This window comes from Pseudopipra pipra, chromosome 20 (assembly GCF_036250125.1).
Source record: "Pseudopipra pipra isolate bDixPip1 chromosome 20, bDixPip1.hap1, whole genome shotgun sequence".
NCBI lineage: Eukaryota > Metazoa > Chordata > Aves > Passeriformes > Pipridae > Pseudopipra > Pseudopipra pipra.
The window spans coordinates 969777-983054 of record NC_087568.1 but is presented as its reverse complement, the minus strand read 5'-3'; the positions used below and the strand labels follow the sequence as shown (position 1 = coordinate 983054).

Below are 13278 nucleotides of genomic sequence, written 5' to 3'. Positions count from 1 at the left end.
CCGCCCCGCTCCGCCCCCCCGCGGCACCACGGGAGCCGTAGTCCGAGCGCCGCCCGCGGGGAGCCCGGCCCCGCCCCGGGCTCCGAGCCCCGGCCCCCCCGCGACCCTGCACCGGGACCGGCGCGGCGCCAGGGGGCACCCGCCGGCCGAGCCCCGAGCACTGCCCGCGGCACCGGGCACGGGGAGAGGGGAAACCGGGCACGGGGAGAGGGGAAACCGGGCACGGGGCACCGAGAGAGGGGAAACCAGCACCGGGCACGGGGAGAGGGGAAACCGGCACCGGCACTGCGAGAGAGGAAACCAGGCACCGGGCACGGGGAGAGGGGAACCGGCACTGGGAGAGGGGAAATGGGGCATCGGCCACCGCGAGAGGGGAAACGGGCACCCGGCATGAGGAGAGGGGAAACCGGGCACCGGCACTAGGCACCGGGGAAAGGGGTAACCGGGCAGCTCCAGCGAGGGTCCGGCCCGGCTCGCCCGGGAGCACCGGGCACCCCGGTACATGAGAGCCCGGGCGGTCCCGGGGCGGGCACGGCCGGCTCCGCCCGGGGGGGACGCACCGCCCTCGCCGCCGCGGCGCCGCTGCTGGGGCCGGTGCCGCCGCCGGGACGGGGCGGGACGGACGGGCGGGCGGGACGGGCGGCTCCTCCCCGCCGCCGGGCCGGGCCGGGCCGGGCGGAGCGGGCGCTCGGTGCGGGCGGTCGCCGCCGCTCTCGCCATGCGGGCGCTGCTGCTCCCCGCGCTCCTGCTCCCCGCGCTGGCCGCGGCGCGCGGCACCGCCACGGTAAGGACGGACCGCACCGGCACCCACGGGGGTCGGGACCGGGATGGCGACCACGGCCAGGGGGTCCCGGCCGCCCTGCCCGGCGGTGCTGGGAGCGGACGGGGGCAGGTCCGGTGTCCCCGGCGGTGCCCGGCGGGTCGGGGGGTCCCGGGAGGGGCCGGGTGCGGTGCCGGTGCTCCCCTCGCGGTGCGGGTTCGGCGCGGGGCATGGCCCGGGCGGGGGGCGCGCTCGCGGGGTTGGGAGGTGCCCAAGCCCCGGCGCTGCGGCGATGGGCGCTGCAATGAGCGACTCCGTGCCAGAGAGAATAGCCCGGACAAGCCTTCCCCCGCGGGGGTGAGGCGCGGGAGCGGGAAGCGGGGGGAGCCAGCCTCTCCCGTGGATTCAGGAGCCCTCGTTTCCAGCTGGAACCTGTCTCCAGCGGGGTCAGTGGCCTCGGGGGCCGGAGCAGGGACACCGGGATCCAGCCCAGAGGGATGGTGCTGGGCGCAGCTACTGCCAGGGTCACCAAAATGTTAAAAATACAGAATTTTCCAAGACATTTGGTGGAATAGGACGATAGCACAGCTGTTGTCAGCAGCACTTGGCTGGGAACAGATATCCAAAGCCTGGAATGCCCTGCACTGGGTTCCCGGCGGGGTGCCAGGGTTGATGCTGCCCGAAGGACTCTGGGATCTGCAGCCCACGGACCCACAGGGTGCTGTCGCCTCCTCCACGCCTCCCTCCCCGCAGGTGCTGCCTGCTGTGCTCGGAGGTGTTTTCTCCACTCTTGCCGTTGGATGAGATCCCTTCAGTGGGCATGTGTGTGCCACACAAGTGCTTGGCATGGCCATGTCCCCGTGACCAACACGGGACGCCCGAGCAGTGCCAGCCCAGGGCCTGGCTGCCATCAGCCACGGCCCAGCCCTGCCAGCACCGCTCTGCCTCGGCTGCAGGATGTGTTTGACACCTTGTGCCAAGCCTGGGAGGAGGAGGAAGAGGAGGGTGACATGGTTTCCCTCCCATGACGGGGACATGCCTTCCAGCAGCTGTGCCAGAGGCGTGCGGCGCAGCAGCTTATCAACACAGCGTGTTTTCCTCCCAGACGAGTCCTCTGGCAGCAGCCAAAGGAGAGCTTAAAAGCTGGCCAAGGGTCATTGTCAAAGGTCCTGCTTTCTCCAAATAATGTCACAAACTTAGTGCTCACATCGATGCTCTTGCAGGAGGTTTCAGAAACTGGGAAAATTACCCAGCTCGTAAAGCTGGGAGTGTGGAAACCCTCAGCAAAGTGCAGGGACACTCTCCCACACCAGCCATGGCTGTCCAGCCCCTGTGGATCTGGGACCCACTCCAGAGGATGGGCGGCACCCACCTCCTGCAGCCTGGGCTGGGGTCTGCAGTGAGCGGGGGGATCCAGGGAAAGAACCACCAGAGCCCCCGTGGGGCTGTAGCAGCCCTCACACGGGTTTCTCAGGGAGCCGTTGGATTCCCACCCGGAGCAGGCAGTGCAGCACAGGCTGCCTTGTGCCTCCACATCCAGACCCACCTGTCCAGTGTTCATGTGTATGGCAGGTGTGGGCTGTGCCCTGCCAAGCTGGGCACAGCCAGGCACAGGCTGACAGAGGGCACCCACGGCAGGTGACCCTTGCAGAGGCTCCCCACGTCAGAGCCTGGTTTTTAATATTTCCTTGTTTATGAGTTTTTCTGTATAAATAGAACATGTGGTTCCTGTTTAAGGAGCTGGTAAAAGGCAGAACAAGGTTTAGTGTTACGGCCCCACGTGAAGGCGGGCGGCTGCCCCGGCTGTGGAGCAGTGAGGCACACACAGGGCTGGAACTGGGGGGTCCCTGGGAAGGGCTTGGCCCTTCGTGCCATGGGGGAGGCTCTGTGTGCCGGACACCCCCTCACCGTGCAGTGTCACAGCTGCTGTGGCTGCTCCGGGCACGTTTGTTGCTCTGGGCACCCGCCTGTTTGTGCCTCACCCCAGTGGGACATGCAGGGCCTGTGTGCCACTCGTGCCTCCCACCACAGCGTGCCAGGGCCGTGGGAGGGGACCCACAGCCCACAGTCACCTGCTCCTTTGGGAAAGAGCTGCCAGCCCAGGCAGCTGCAGCCCTGCCCTGCAGAAGGTGCTGAGGGTGGGTGGGATTGCAGTGTGTGCCTGGGTGTGGGGCTGTGCTGCGGTGGTGGAACCTTCACTGGTGCTTGGGTGTTGGTGGGAATAGGGGACCCTGGCTAGGAATTGAGGTGGGACTCCCATGAGGCACCCTGGGACCTTGAGTGGGGTTCCCACAGGGATGTGTGTGCACACCAGGACCTCGTGCAGCTCTGTGTCCTGGACAGACACTGCTCATGGCCGGCACAGCTGCCCAGCTCAGGCCTGGGGAGCTGCCCGGCTCTGTGAGGAGGGGCCGGCAGCTTGTGGCCGGGCTGTGAATCCTCCTGCCTGTTTGCACAAGCGCCAGCATGGCCATGGGGAGGTCAGGGGGCCCGGAGAGGTGTGAGCCTATCGACTTGGTGTTTGGGGAGGGGGTCCCTGCCCTGCTCCCTGCTGAGAGCTTGATTAGATCCTCCTCAATTTACAGCCCTTTGCCCCCCCCCAGTGTTTTCCTTCAGCCAGCAGGACCTGGTTTCCCTTTGAATGAAAGAGGGTTTTTTGAAATGCAAAATGCGTGAGGTTTTGCAGCCCTTCAGGAAGAGAAGGAAGCCCCTGGCCCATGTGGGCTATGGGGAGCCTGGGGTCTGTGCTGCACGGGCAGTGCTCAGGGAGAGCTGCTGCCCCGGTGCCACCAGCCTGTCATCCCAGTCGGGCTCTGAAGGGAGGGTGCCTGTGTGGCCATGGGTGCTGCCTGCAGGCAGGACATGGACCCCGTGGGCCTCTGCCCTTTCCCACGCCGCACTGTGCTCCGCTGTGGTCTGGGGAAGACCGGGAGCCAGAGCTCAACTTGTTTCCCAGCTCTGCCACCATTCTGTTTCCCAGGATGAGTCAGAGTCCCTGTGGGCAGAGCCCTGTCCCTCCAGGGTCACTGCACTGCCTGTCGCTGTTGTCCCACCCTCCCGGGTGCTTGGAGCAGGCGCATCCCTGCACAGGGGCACCCAGCACAGCTCCTGCCAGCCCAGGCATCCCACAGGGTGCACAGCCAGTGGTGGGGGGCTCGGGGGGCTCGGCTCCCTTGTTCCTGAGCACAGCAGGACTAGGGGAGAACTGGGCTAAACCGGCTGAGAAGCACCCTGGCTCATAGCGTGAGTCAGGGCCATGTGTGGAAACAACAGAGTCCTTGAGCATGTGCCTGGGGCCATTGCCGGAGTCTGGAGGGGCCGAGCTCACCCTGAGGTGGCTGCAATGTCACCATGAACAAGGAACCCTGTGTGGGCTGGAGGCCGTGGGCGTGGGGGCACAGAGGCACTGCTGGGTCTTACCACCGTCCCTGCTCACTCGGATCTTGCTGGAGGCTGGGAAACAGCCACAGAAGTGGGCCTGGATTGCCTGGCCCACAAAACGCTCTGGTGGCCATAGGGACAAGCAGCCGCCTGGGCTTTGTCACTGTCAGCCCGGGTGCAGAGCGGCGAGACACCGTGCTCTGGGCCAGACTCTGCCCCATGCTCACTGGGGCACGACCAGGAGCCCCTGGGGTGGTGGGAGAACTCTGGGCAGGCAAAAGAGAGGAGGAGGGCTGTGATGGCTTGCTGGGGTCAGCGGTGCCCTGGTGGGACACCAGGCTCACCACGAGTCCCACAGGTGCTGGGTGACACGGACCAGGTCAGGATGACCTCGGAGGGCTCCGACTGCCGCTGCAAGTGCATCCTGCGGCCGCTGAGCAAGGACGCCTGCAGCCGCGTCAGGAACGGCAGCGCGCGCGTGGAGGATTTCTACACGGTGGAGACGGTGAGCTCGGGGGCCGACTGCAAGTGCTCCTGCACTGCGCCCCCCTCCTCGCTGAACCCCTGTGAGAACGAGTGGAAGATGGAGAAGCTGAAGAAGCAGGCGCCTGAGCTCTTCAAGGTACCTGAGGCATGGTGGGACTGGGGGCCAGACGCACTGCACAGCCCTGCCCTGTGCCCACTCCTGTGCCCTGTGCCTCACCCCCACACTGTGCTCCTGCCCCATGTCTCAGCCCTGCCCTGTGGCCCATCCCTGCTCTTCCTCTGCAGCTGCAGTCCATGGTGGACCTGCTGGAGGGAACGCTGTACAGCATGGACCTGATGAAGGTGCACTCCTACATCAGCAAGGTGGTGGCCCAGATGAACACACTGGAGGAGGTGAGCTCTGGCAGCACCATCCCTGCAGTGCTCCCTGCTGAACTGCTCAGGACTTTCTGGGGGTGCCGTGGTTCCAGCCTCTCCTCTCCTGCAGACCATCAAGACTAACCTGAGCAGGGAGAACGACTTTATGAAGGAGAGTGTCCTGCACCTCACCAACCAGATGAAACGCTACGAGAACTACTCCGACATCATGCTCAGCATCAAGAAGGAGATCTCCAACCTGGGTTACCAGCTGCTGCAGAAGGACGCGGCTGCTGTCCCCGAGAGCAAGGCACAGGTACCCCGAGCCACAGGTACCCCAGGGCCCGGCCCTGCACAGGCACAGCCGGTGCTGCCAGGCAGAGCTGAGCTCCCCCAGGCTTGTGAGAGGTGCACCCCTGGCAGCCAGGGGCTGGTGCCTGTGCCCACTGCCTGGCTCGGTGGCAGCAGGGAAGTGGAGGGATGGGAGGGGAGGGGGTCTGACAGGCTGTGCCCCCCAGGACACGGCAGGCGGCCGAGAGAAGGAGGCGGGGCGGTACCCCAGCACCCGCAAGGCACTGGGGGACAAGGCGGCCCCCCGAGCGCCCAAGGAGAAGCCACTGAAGCCTGAGAAGCCCAAAAAGGAGAACACCAAGGCCAGGGCAGGGTCCCAGCCCACAGCCAAGCCCAAGCCCCTGGCGCACCAGCAGACCGTGGTCCGAGGCATCACATACTACAAGGTGGGGCAGGCGGGAGCGGCGGAGGGGCCGGCCGGCAGCCGCGGTGAGTCCCGGCGTGGGGCACAGGGGGGGCATGGGAGCACCCTCCCACCGAGGCAGAGGGCCTGGGGCTGCCCCTGCAAATGCACTGACTCCCAGCTTGTCCCCCCACAGAGAGCCCTGCAAGGGGGCCAGCTGTGCTGGAGCAGCAGGAGGAGAGGGGCCCCCCAGCCCCCCCAGCTGAGGGGACCCCAGCCCAGGCTGTTGCACAGACAGAGACCACCGTGCCCAACACCACGGCTGTGCCCAGCACTGCCCCGGCCCCCCGCAGCACCACCCGCAGCCCCCCCAGCCCCCTTGGGCAGGGGGATGACAGCACTGGGGACCCCGAAACACCAAACAGAGGTGGGTGAGTGGGGGGCAGCTGGGAGAGGGCACCCGGCCTGGCAGTCCCAGTGCCCGTGGCCAGGCCAGGCCAGCAATAGCCATGCCATGGGGAAGGAGGAGGAGGCAGCTGCCTGGGGCAGGGATAAGCCCTCCTTCTTCTCCTCCTCCACGGTACCCAGTGAAGGAGGTGGAGTGCGAAGGCACCATCGAGTCGGTGGAGCCTCCCATGGAGCACCACAGCTACGGGCGCAACGAGGGGGCCTGGATGAAGGACCCGGCAGCCAAGGATGACCGTATCTATGTCACCAACTACTACTATGGGAACAGCCTGGTGGAGTTCAGGAGCCTCGAGAACTTCAAGCAGGGTGAGGGTCAGCAGCCGAGTGGGTGCAGGGGCCTCAGCTCCTCCTGGGTGAGTGCCCAGTGCCGTGTGACACTGGCTGTGCCAGCCCTGGGGCGGTGGGCAGCTCATGGGGACCTGCACTGGGGAGCACCCACAGGGCAGTGAGGGGGACACAAGTCCTCTGCCACTGCCAGCACACTCGGGCCATTGTGCATGGGACCCCAGTGCTGCAGCGGGTCCCAGCGCCTCTCCCACCCCCTCACAGGCCGCTGGAGCAACCTCTACAAGCTGCCCTACAACTGGATTGGCACCGGGCATGTGGTGTACCGGGGGGCCTTCTACTACAACCGTGCCTTCACCAAGAACATCATCAAGTATGACCTGAAGGAGCGGTACGTGGCGGGCTGGGCGCTGCTCCACGACGTGGTGTATGAGGACACAACACCCTGGAAGTGGAGGGGCCACTCAGACATTGACTTTGCTGTGGATGAGAGCGGGCTCTGGGTTATCTACCCCTCTGTGGACTACGACTACTCGCAGCAGGAGGTGATCGTGCTGAGCCGACTCGACCCCGGGGACCTCTCGGTGCGCAAGGAAACCACCTGGAAGACGGGGCTGAAGCGCAACACCTACGGGAACTGCTTCATCATCTGCGGCATCCTCTACGCTGTAGACACCTACAGCCAGAAGGAAGGGCAGATCTCCTACGCCTTTGACACGCACACGAACACGGAGGCAGAGCTCCGACTGCCCTTCCTCAACCACTACTCCTTCACCACGCAGGTCGACTACAACCCTAAGGAGAAGGTGCTCTACGCCTGGGACAACGGCCATCAGATGACATACGGGCTCCACTTCGTGGTCTGAGCGCCCGGGGGTTCCCATCCGCCCTCCTGCACCCACCCTCTGCTGTGCCTGGCTGGGGCACCCTGACGCAGCCTGGGCCTGGCACCCCCACCCCAGCTGGACCAGGGCTGTGGCGACAGCCCGGCTTCCACCCCAACCCCCTCCCCATCCTCTGTGCCTGTCAGCTGCCCCGTGCCCACTGCACTGCGGGGCAGGGAGTGCATGTGAGCACAGCCCCCAGCAGACACCCCCACGACAACGTGGCCCCCGGGACCACGGCAGCTCGGCTGGCATCGCCTTCCTGGGGAACAGAGAGAAGCCCAGCCCCACGTCCCTCCGGCACCACTGGCACCACGACAGCACCCACCCCATACCACTGCACTGAGCACCCACTGCACTGCCCCCAGCCGAGCCCCCTCCCCGCACACCCACCGGGACCCCGCGTGCCGGCACCGCAGCTGCCAGTGGCGACAGCCCCGTGCCCTGGCCTGCACCCGGCCCCACGAGGCGGGCAGGGCCCCTGGCTGCCAGGCATGAGCAACAGGTGCCGGTTGCTATTTTAGGAAATGTGGTTAAGATGCCCTTGCTTTTGCCGCTCATTAGCTTGTTATTTAAACGCATTCACTGGAGCTGTATGAGGCCCCTTCGGGCAGCGGGTGCAGAGGAGCCAGCCTGCAGCACCGGGGTGTCCTGCCTGCACACCTGCCTGCACACCTGCCTGCACACCTGCCTGCAGCAAGCCCTGGGCAGGGGAGCCCGTGGCCCTCTCGCTCTCCAGGTGAGGCAGGACAAGGGGCTGCGGGCGCTTGGCTTGGTTTTGGTCATTTTAGACGTGAACGGTATTAAAACATAACATGTGAAAGCGGCTGCATGTGCTATCGTTTGTCCTCAGGCTGGGCAGGGAGGAGCGGGCAGGGCAGGCGCTCGCCAGCCCCATCCCTCACTGTCCCTGTCCCTCGCCATCCCTGTCCCTCACTGTCCTGTCCCACGGCCAGGAGTGCCCAGGGGTTGCTGTCACATGTGGCATGTTCACTGCACTCCTGGCAGGCACAGCTCCCCACGCCGATCCCAGAGGGACACCCCACATCCCCCCGGCAGCACCGGCACGATGCCACGGCAGCACAGTGGCAGGCAGGTCTCAGACCAGACCCGGGGCAGCAAACGCTGCTCTGTCCTGGGGTAAAGGGGATTTGGCATCGCCCAGCCTGAGCTGCAGCCCGAGAGCCGCCGGGAGCCGAGCCCCGCTGCTGGAGAGCGGAGCAGCTGAGCGTGGGTACGGGGGAGCAGCTGCCCCGGCGCTGCTGCAGAACTTGGCAAGCGCGGAGCTGCCGGGGGGCTCGGGGTGAGAGCAGCCCCCGCGCCCGGCGCCCTCCCGCCCCCGTCCGTGCCTGCGAGGGCAGCCCGCCTGGGCCCCGCCGAGCCCCGCACGGCTGGGGCCGTGGGGCTGCGCCCGGCTCTCGGTGCCGCGGAGCCAGGCGGTGTCCCAGGAGGCGGAAATGTTTTCCCCTGCAAAGACCTGAAGCCGGTGCCAGGCGTGGGCAGCCTGGCACCCCCTTCCCTGGACCCACGCTGCTCCCAGGTGCTGCTCTGGCTCACGGCGGCCCCAGCAGCCCCCGCCCTGCCTCGGCCCGAACCCCGCACCAGCGCTGCGCTGCTCCCCTCGCTTGGCCGCGAGTCCTCGCCACAGAAAGGAACCGGCCGACTTTTCCCCCCGGGCTGGGTCCCTGCCAGGCTTTTATCTAGCGATCCCCAGCAAATCCCTGTCCAAACAATACGGATTTCTGACATTTTTTTGTGGTAAAGTAAACTCCCAGCACATCTCTAATTCCAGGGCTTTGTTGTTCTTCCGCAGGGGCTGCCGTGGCTCCGTGCTGCGCAGGGCTGGGCTGCGGTCGCCCCTCTGTCCCCTCGGTCAGAAAACATGGGAAGGGGGGAATGAAACCTGCGTGGTCAGAGGACTACCTTGTGTTGGGTCGTTTGGGCTGCCGCGGGGAGCTTCAACCCCAGCAGCCCTTTGCGAGCTGATCCTTGTCCTGGCACCCGTCCCCGATGCCTGGTCCTGGTCTCTGGTCCCGGGGCCTTTTCCTGGTGCAAGTTGCAGTCTCAGGCAGGACAAGGCAGGCTGGGGAGCATGGGGGTCCCCAAGCAGTACACAGTGGGGACATGTGGGTGGGGGCAGGATGGGCTCCCACCGCGACGGGCGCTGCTGACTTCCAGACATTCCTCCTGTGCGTGGCCGGCACCACCTCGGCTCATAACGTGATTAAAAGATTAAAATCTCTCAGTTCAGCAGCAAGCAGCAAATGAAGCTTGAGACAGGGATGTTGGGGGGCTGTGGTGCCCAAGGGCCCCGTGACAGCAATGTGGTGCCTGGGAAGGGCAGCCGAGGCCGTCTGGGCAGGTGGCTCTGGTGCCGCAGCCCTCAGTCCCAAAATCCCCTCCCGCGGGCACGGCTGCCCTCGGTGCAGCCAGGCAGTGAGCCCTGATCCCCCCCCGCCTCCTTCTCAGTTACTGGCTGGGCTGGTTTGTTTGTGGTGGTTTTGCCTCATTCCTGGCCCCGCTGCCCAGGCTGGCGTCCTGCTCTCCCCATGGTGCCCCAGCACAGAACTGCCTCGGGGCTGAGGTGAGCCAGGGGTGGCCAGTCTTTGGGTGAGCAGGATGTACAGTGAGCAGGGCACAGTGCCAGGGACTTCCTGGCCAGAGCCTGTCCATGGCTGCAGCCTGTTGGCACCCACTGGGGGTGCACCAAAACCTGAGTCCTTGTCCCACCCCAGGAGCTGCCTCCACCCGGATCCCACAGCTGTCCAGGCACAGCCAGGCTTCAGGACCAGGGGCTCAGCAGAGAGCTGTGCCTGGGACATGGTGCCCAGCCACACCAGCAGCCTCTTGGCAGAGCCCAGCAGTCCCCAGGTCCTCCATGGGGAGCAGGAGGCTCAGTCCCAGTGCCACAGCCCTCAAGCTGTGCCCCCACCCATTGGCCGCCTGTGCTGGGACATGTGCCACATCGCTGGTGCCACCAGGGGCCCTGCTCAGTGTCTGGAGAGCTGCAGGGTGATGCAGGGATGTGAGGTGATGTGGAGCCACAGGTGCCAAGGCTGACAACCCTGGGCAGCTGTGGGAAAGGGCTGGGCAGCGGGTGGTGGGTGGTGGCGGTGGCCGGAGGGAAGGGAGGGGACCCACGGGCCTTGGCGGTGCCGCCGCTGACTCACTCACCAGTGGAAACAGAAATCTGTTCCCAGGCTTGCTGCTGCCAGCTCCAAAGCACCCCAGCCCCTGGCACAGCAGCCCCTCGGGGTGGCAGGGGGCACCTGCAAACACCCCTTCCCCAGCAGCACCCAGGGCACAGCAAGGCAGGAGGAGAGGGCTGCCCACAGGCCACTCTCGTGGCCAGGTTCTGCTCAGCCCGACGCAGGGGCTTTCTTCATCTCCCTGCAGATGCACAGCTGGGCTGGCTGGGGGCCAGGAGCCCCAGCACACATCAGCCCCTGTCCCAGGGAGCCCCAGGGTCACCTTTGCCTGGGAGCCCCCGGGACAGTGGGTGCAGGGCCCTGAAGTGCAGCACTTGCATCCAGACACTGCCTGTATTCATGGAGCAGCAGGGCCAGGGCAGTGTGGGGGCCAGTCCTGCCCCAGCCTGGCCAACAAAACGGGCATTCAGGGCCAGGCGCGGGCGGCTGCCCCAGGCAGACCTGGGCCATCTGTGCCGCCGGCAGGACGTGGCATTTCCCCACCCTGGGCACTCACAACGTGGGGCTTGTGGTCACCAGATGTGCCAGACGCTGCTCACACGCAGCCGTGCAGAGCCAGCTCTTCCTGGCACGTGGAGGGCAGTGGGCAGCGCGGCAGGGCATGGCCAAGGGCACCAGGACGTGCCCAGGGTGGTTGCTCCCAAGCTCCCTGCACTGCACAGCACCTTGTGTGTCCATATCCTGTCTCCACACATCCTGCTGCATGCAGAAATGGGGTCACCCCCCGTGGGAGCACTCAGGACAGTGGGAGCACTCAGGACAGCGGCTCAGGGCTGTCCCGGCAGAGGGAGGTGACAGGAGCAGTGACAGGAGCAATGCCAGGAGCATTAGAAGAGCTGGGGTTTGTGTCCATCACAGCAAACACCAGCCAAAGGAGGTGGGGCCCGAGCTTCCCTCAGCAATGCTAAGTTTATGGTTGAACAGTCTTGAGGGTCTTTTCCAACCTAAATGACTGATTCCATGACTCGAATCTCCCTCTGCAGGTCCCCCATTCCCTCAGCCCCTGCCCCAGCTGCAGAACGGGGTCCAGGAGCGGGAGCTGCCAGCTCCCACGGACACCATCCACTCGGGGCTGTGCCCGCTGTGCCGGGCAGGAACATCTGGTGCTGCTGAACGTGTTCCAGGGCACAGGGCCAGGGCTCCCCCCCAGCGGCACCAGCCCCGGGCCATGCCCCGCAGCCAGCCAGCAGCTGTGCCTCTGCCCTCCTCCCCGCCCGGGAAATTATTTATTTGCTGAAGAATGGCTTTTCCCAGGAAGCTGCTCCAGGGCTGAGGGACATCTTCAGTTACGAGGAACAAATAAACAGTGTGAGCCTCCGAGGCCCCGACGCTCTGCAAACACTGGTGCTAAACCCAGGGCCGGCACTGGCAGCTGTGCGGGGTCAGCGCTGGGGAGCAGGGGGTCCCCCAGGACAGGGCTTCAGGAAACCCACCCTACACCCCCCCAGCACCCTGCCAGAGGGGGACAGGGGCCACACTGCCAGCAGTGACACAGAGCCAGCACAGCACTGGGGTGTTCTGGGGAGTGTGTGGCCCTTTGCTGAGGGTTCTGCCACTGGGCACTCCTCACTTTGGGGACCAGCAAGGCTGAAGAGCCTACGCTCAGCCACGACAGCAGCAGCTTATGCCAGGGAGCTGGGGCAGCACAGCCATCCTCTGGGGCTGGCTGGTAAAGTGGGAACCAGCACAGACCACTGGAAACACGGCCAGGACAGGCTCTGCCTTGCACTCACAGCAGGAACAAGTGTCTTCACCTGTGCCCTGGAGGGAGCTCATCACTTCACCTGCGTGTCCACTCAGTCAGTGTGTTGTTCCCGGTCACTTAAAGGGCTCTTGTCTGTGGGATGTGTCCCGTAACAGCACAGGGCCCTTCTGATGGAAGGGCTGGACTGGTTGGTTTTGCCATCTGGCTACGGGTGGATGGAGTAATTCAGCCCCAGGATTTAGTGCCAGAACCTGTTCACCTCCTCAAATGCCTGCTGGGGGCTGTGCACAAAGCCTGAGCTGTTCTCCCGTAGTGGCTCCCACTTCAGCACGGGATGGCTCAGGGATTTTCAGTGCCTGCTAATTAGTTGGGGGTTCTTCTCCATTTTTGTCCCTCCCCCCCGTTACTGGTTGGCACTCAGTGATCTGTACTGCGACTGGATCCTGGAGACAGCAGATCCTCTGCTCCCGTGGCTGGGGTGGAAGGTGACACCTGGAGCACACCCTGACTGTCACCGGACTCTGAGGTGCACAGTGCACAGTGCACAGTTCGTGCTGTGTTTGCTTTGCCATGTCGGGAATGGTGGCAGAGCCACCTGGCTGCCAGAGCAGCACAGGGCACACACCTCTCCAAAGAGAAGCCCAAACACAGCCGAGCATGATCTGGCAGAAGCCACCTGCCCCAGCCTGCCCCATTCCCAGCACAGGGGACCAGCCTCTCTCCTGTCTCCTTTGGGCATCAGGCTCCTGGGGCAGAAATGTGAGATCGGGGATCCTCACAGGGGTGTGCTCCTGATTCTGGGGGGCCACACGAGCTGGGCCAGCAGCTTGTGCTTCTCCTGGAGCAGCTCAGGGCTGGCCACAGCAGGATACACAGAGATGGTAACACAAAGCCATTTGTAACCCTGCCTGCTTTCCTGGGAATACTGCATGAGCCAAGGAGCCAGTTCCCACACGCAGCACGCTGTCCTACGGCACGCTCTGGCAGCCTGGGCCCAGGACTGTGCCAGGCCAGGTCCCCTTCGCTGCCAGACACGTCCCATCTCACCC

General features: G+C 65.3%; 2 protein-coding genes across 2 annotated transcripts in view; both read left to right on the top strand.

The window, feature by feature from the left end:
- SCAI (suppressor of cancer cell invasion) overlaps positions 1–13278 on the top strand; it is an 82222-nt gene that overhangs the window by 27353 nt on the left and 41591 nt on the right. The window lies entirely within an intron of this gene.
- On the top strand, positions 660–8138 carry OLFML2A (olfactomedin like 2A). Its single transcript, XM_064676534.1, has 8 exons — positions 660–784; positions 4500–4763; positions 4913–5020; positions 5115–5300; positions 5503–5764; positions 5875–6105; positions 6267–6452; positions 6696–8138. Exons 1-8 carry the CDS (start codon positions 719–721, stop codon positions 7295–7297), a joined length of 1905 nt encoding a protein of 634 aa, XP_064532604.1. The 5' UTR covers positions 660–718; the 3' UTR covers positions 7298–8138.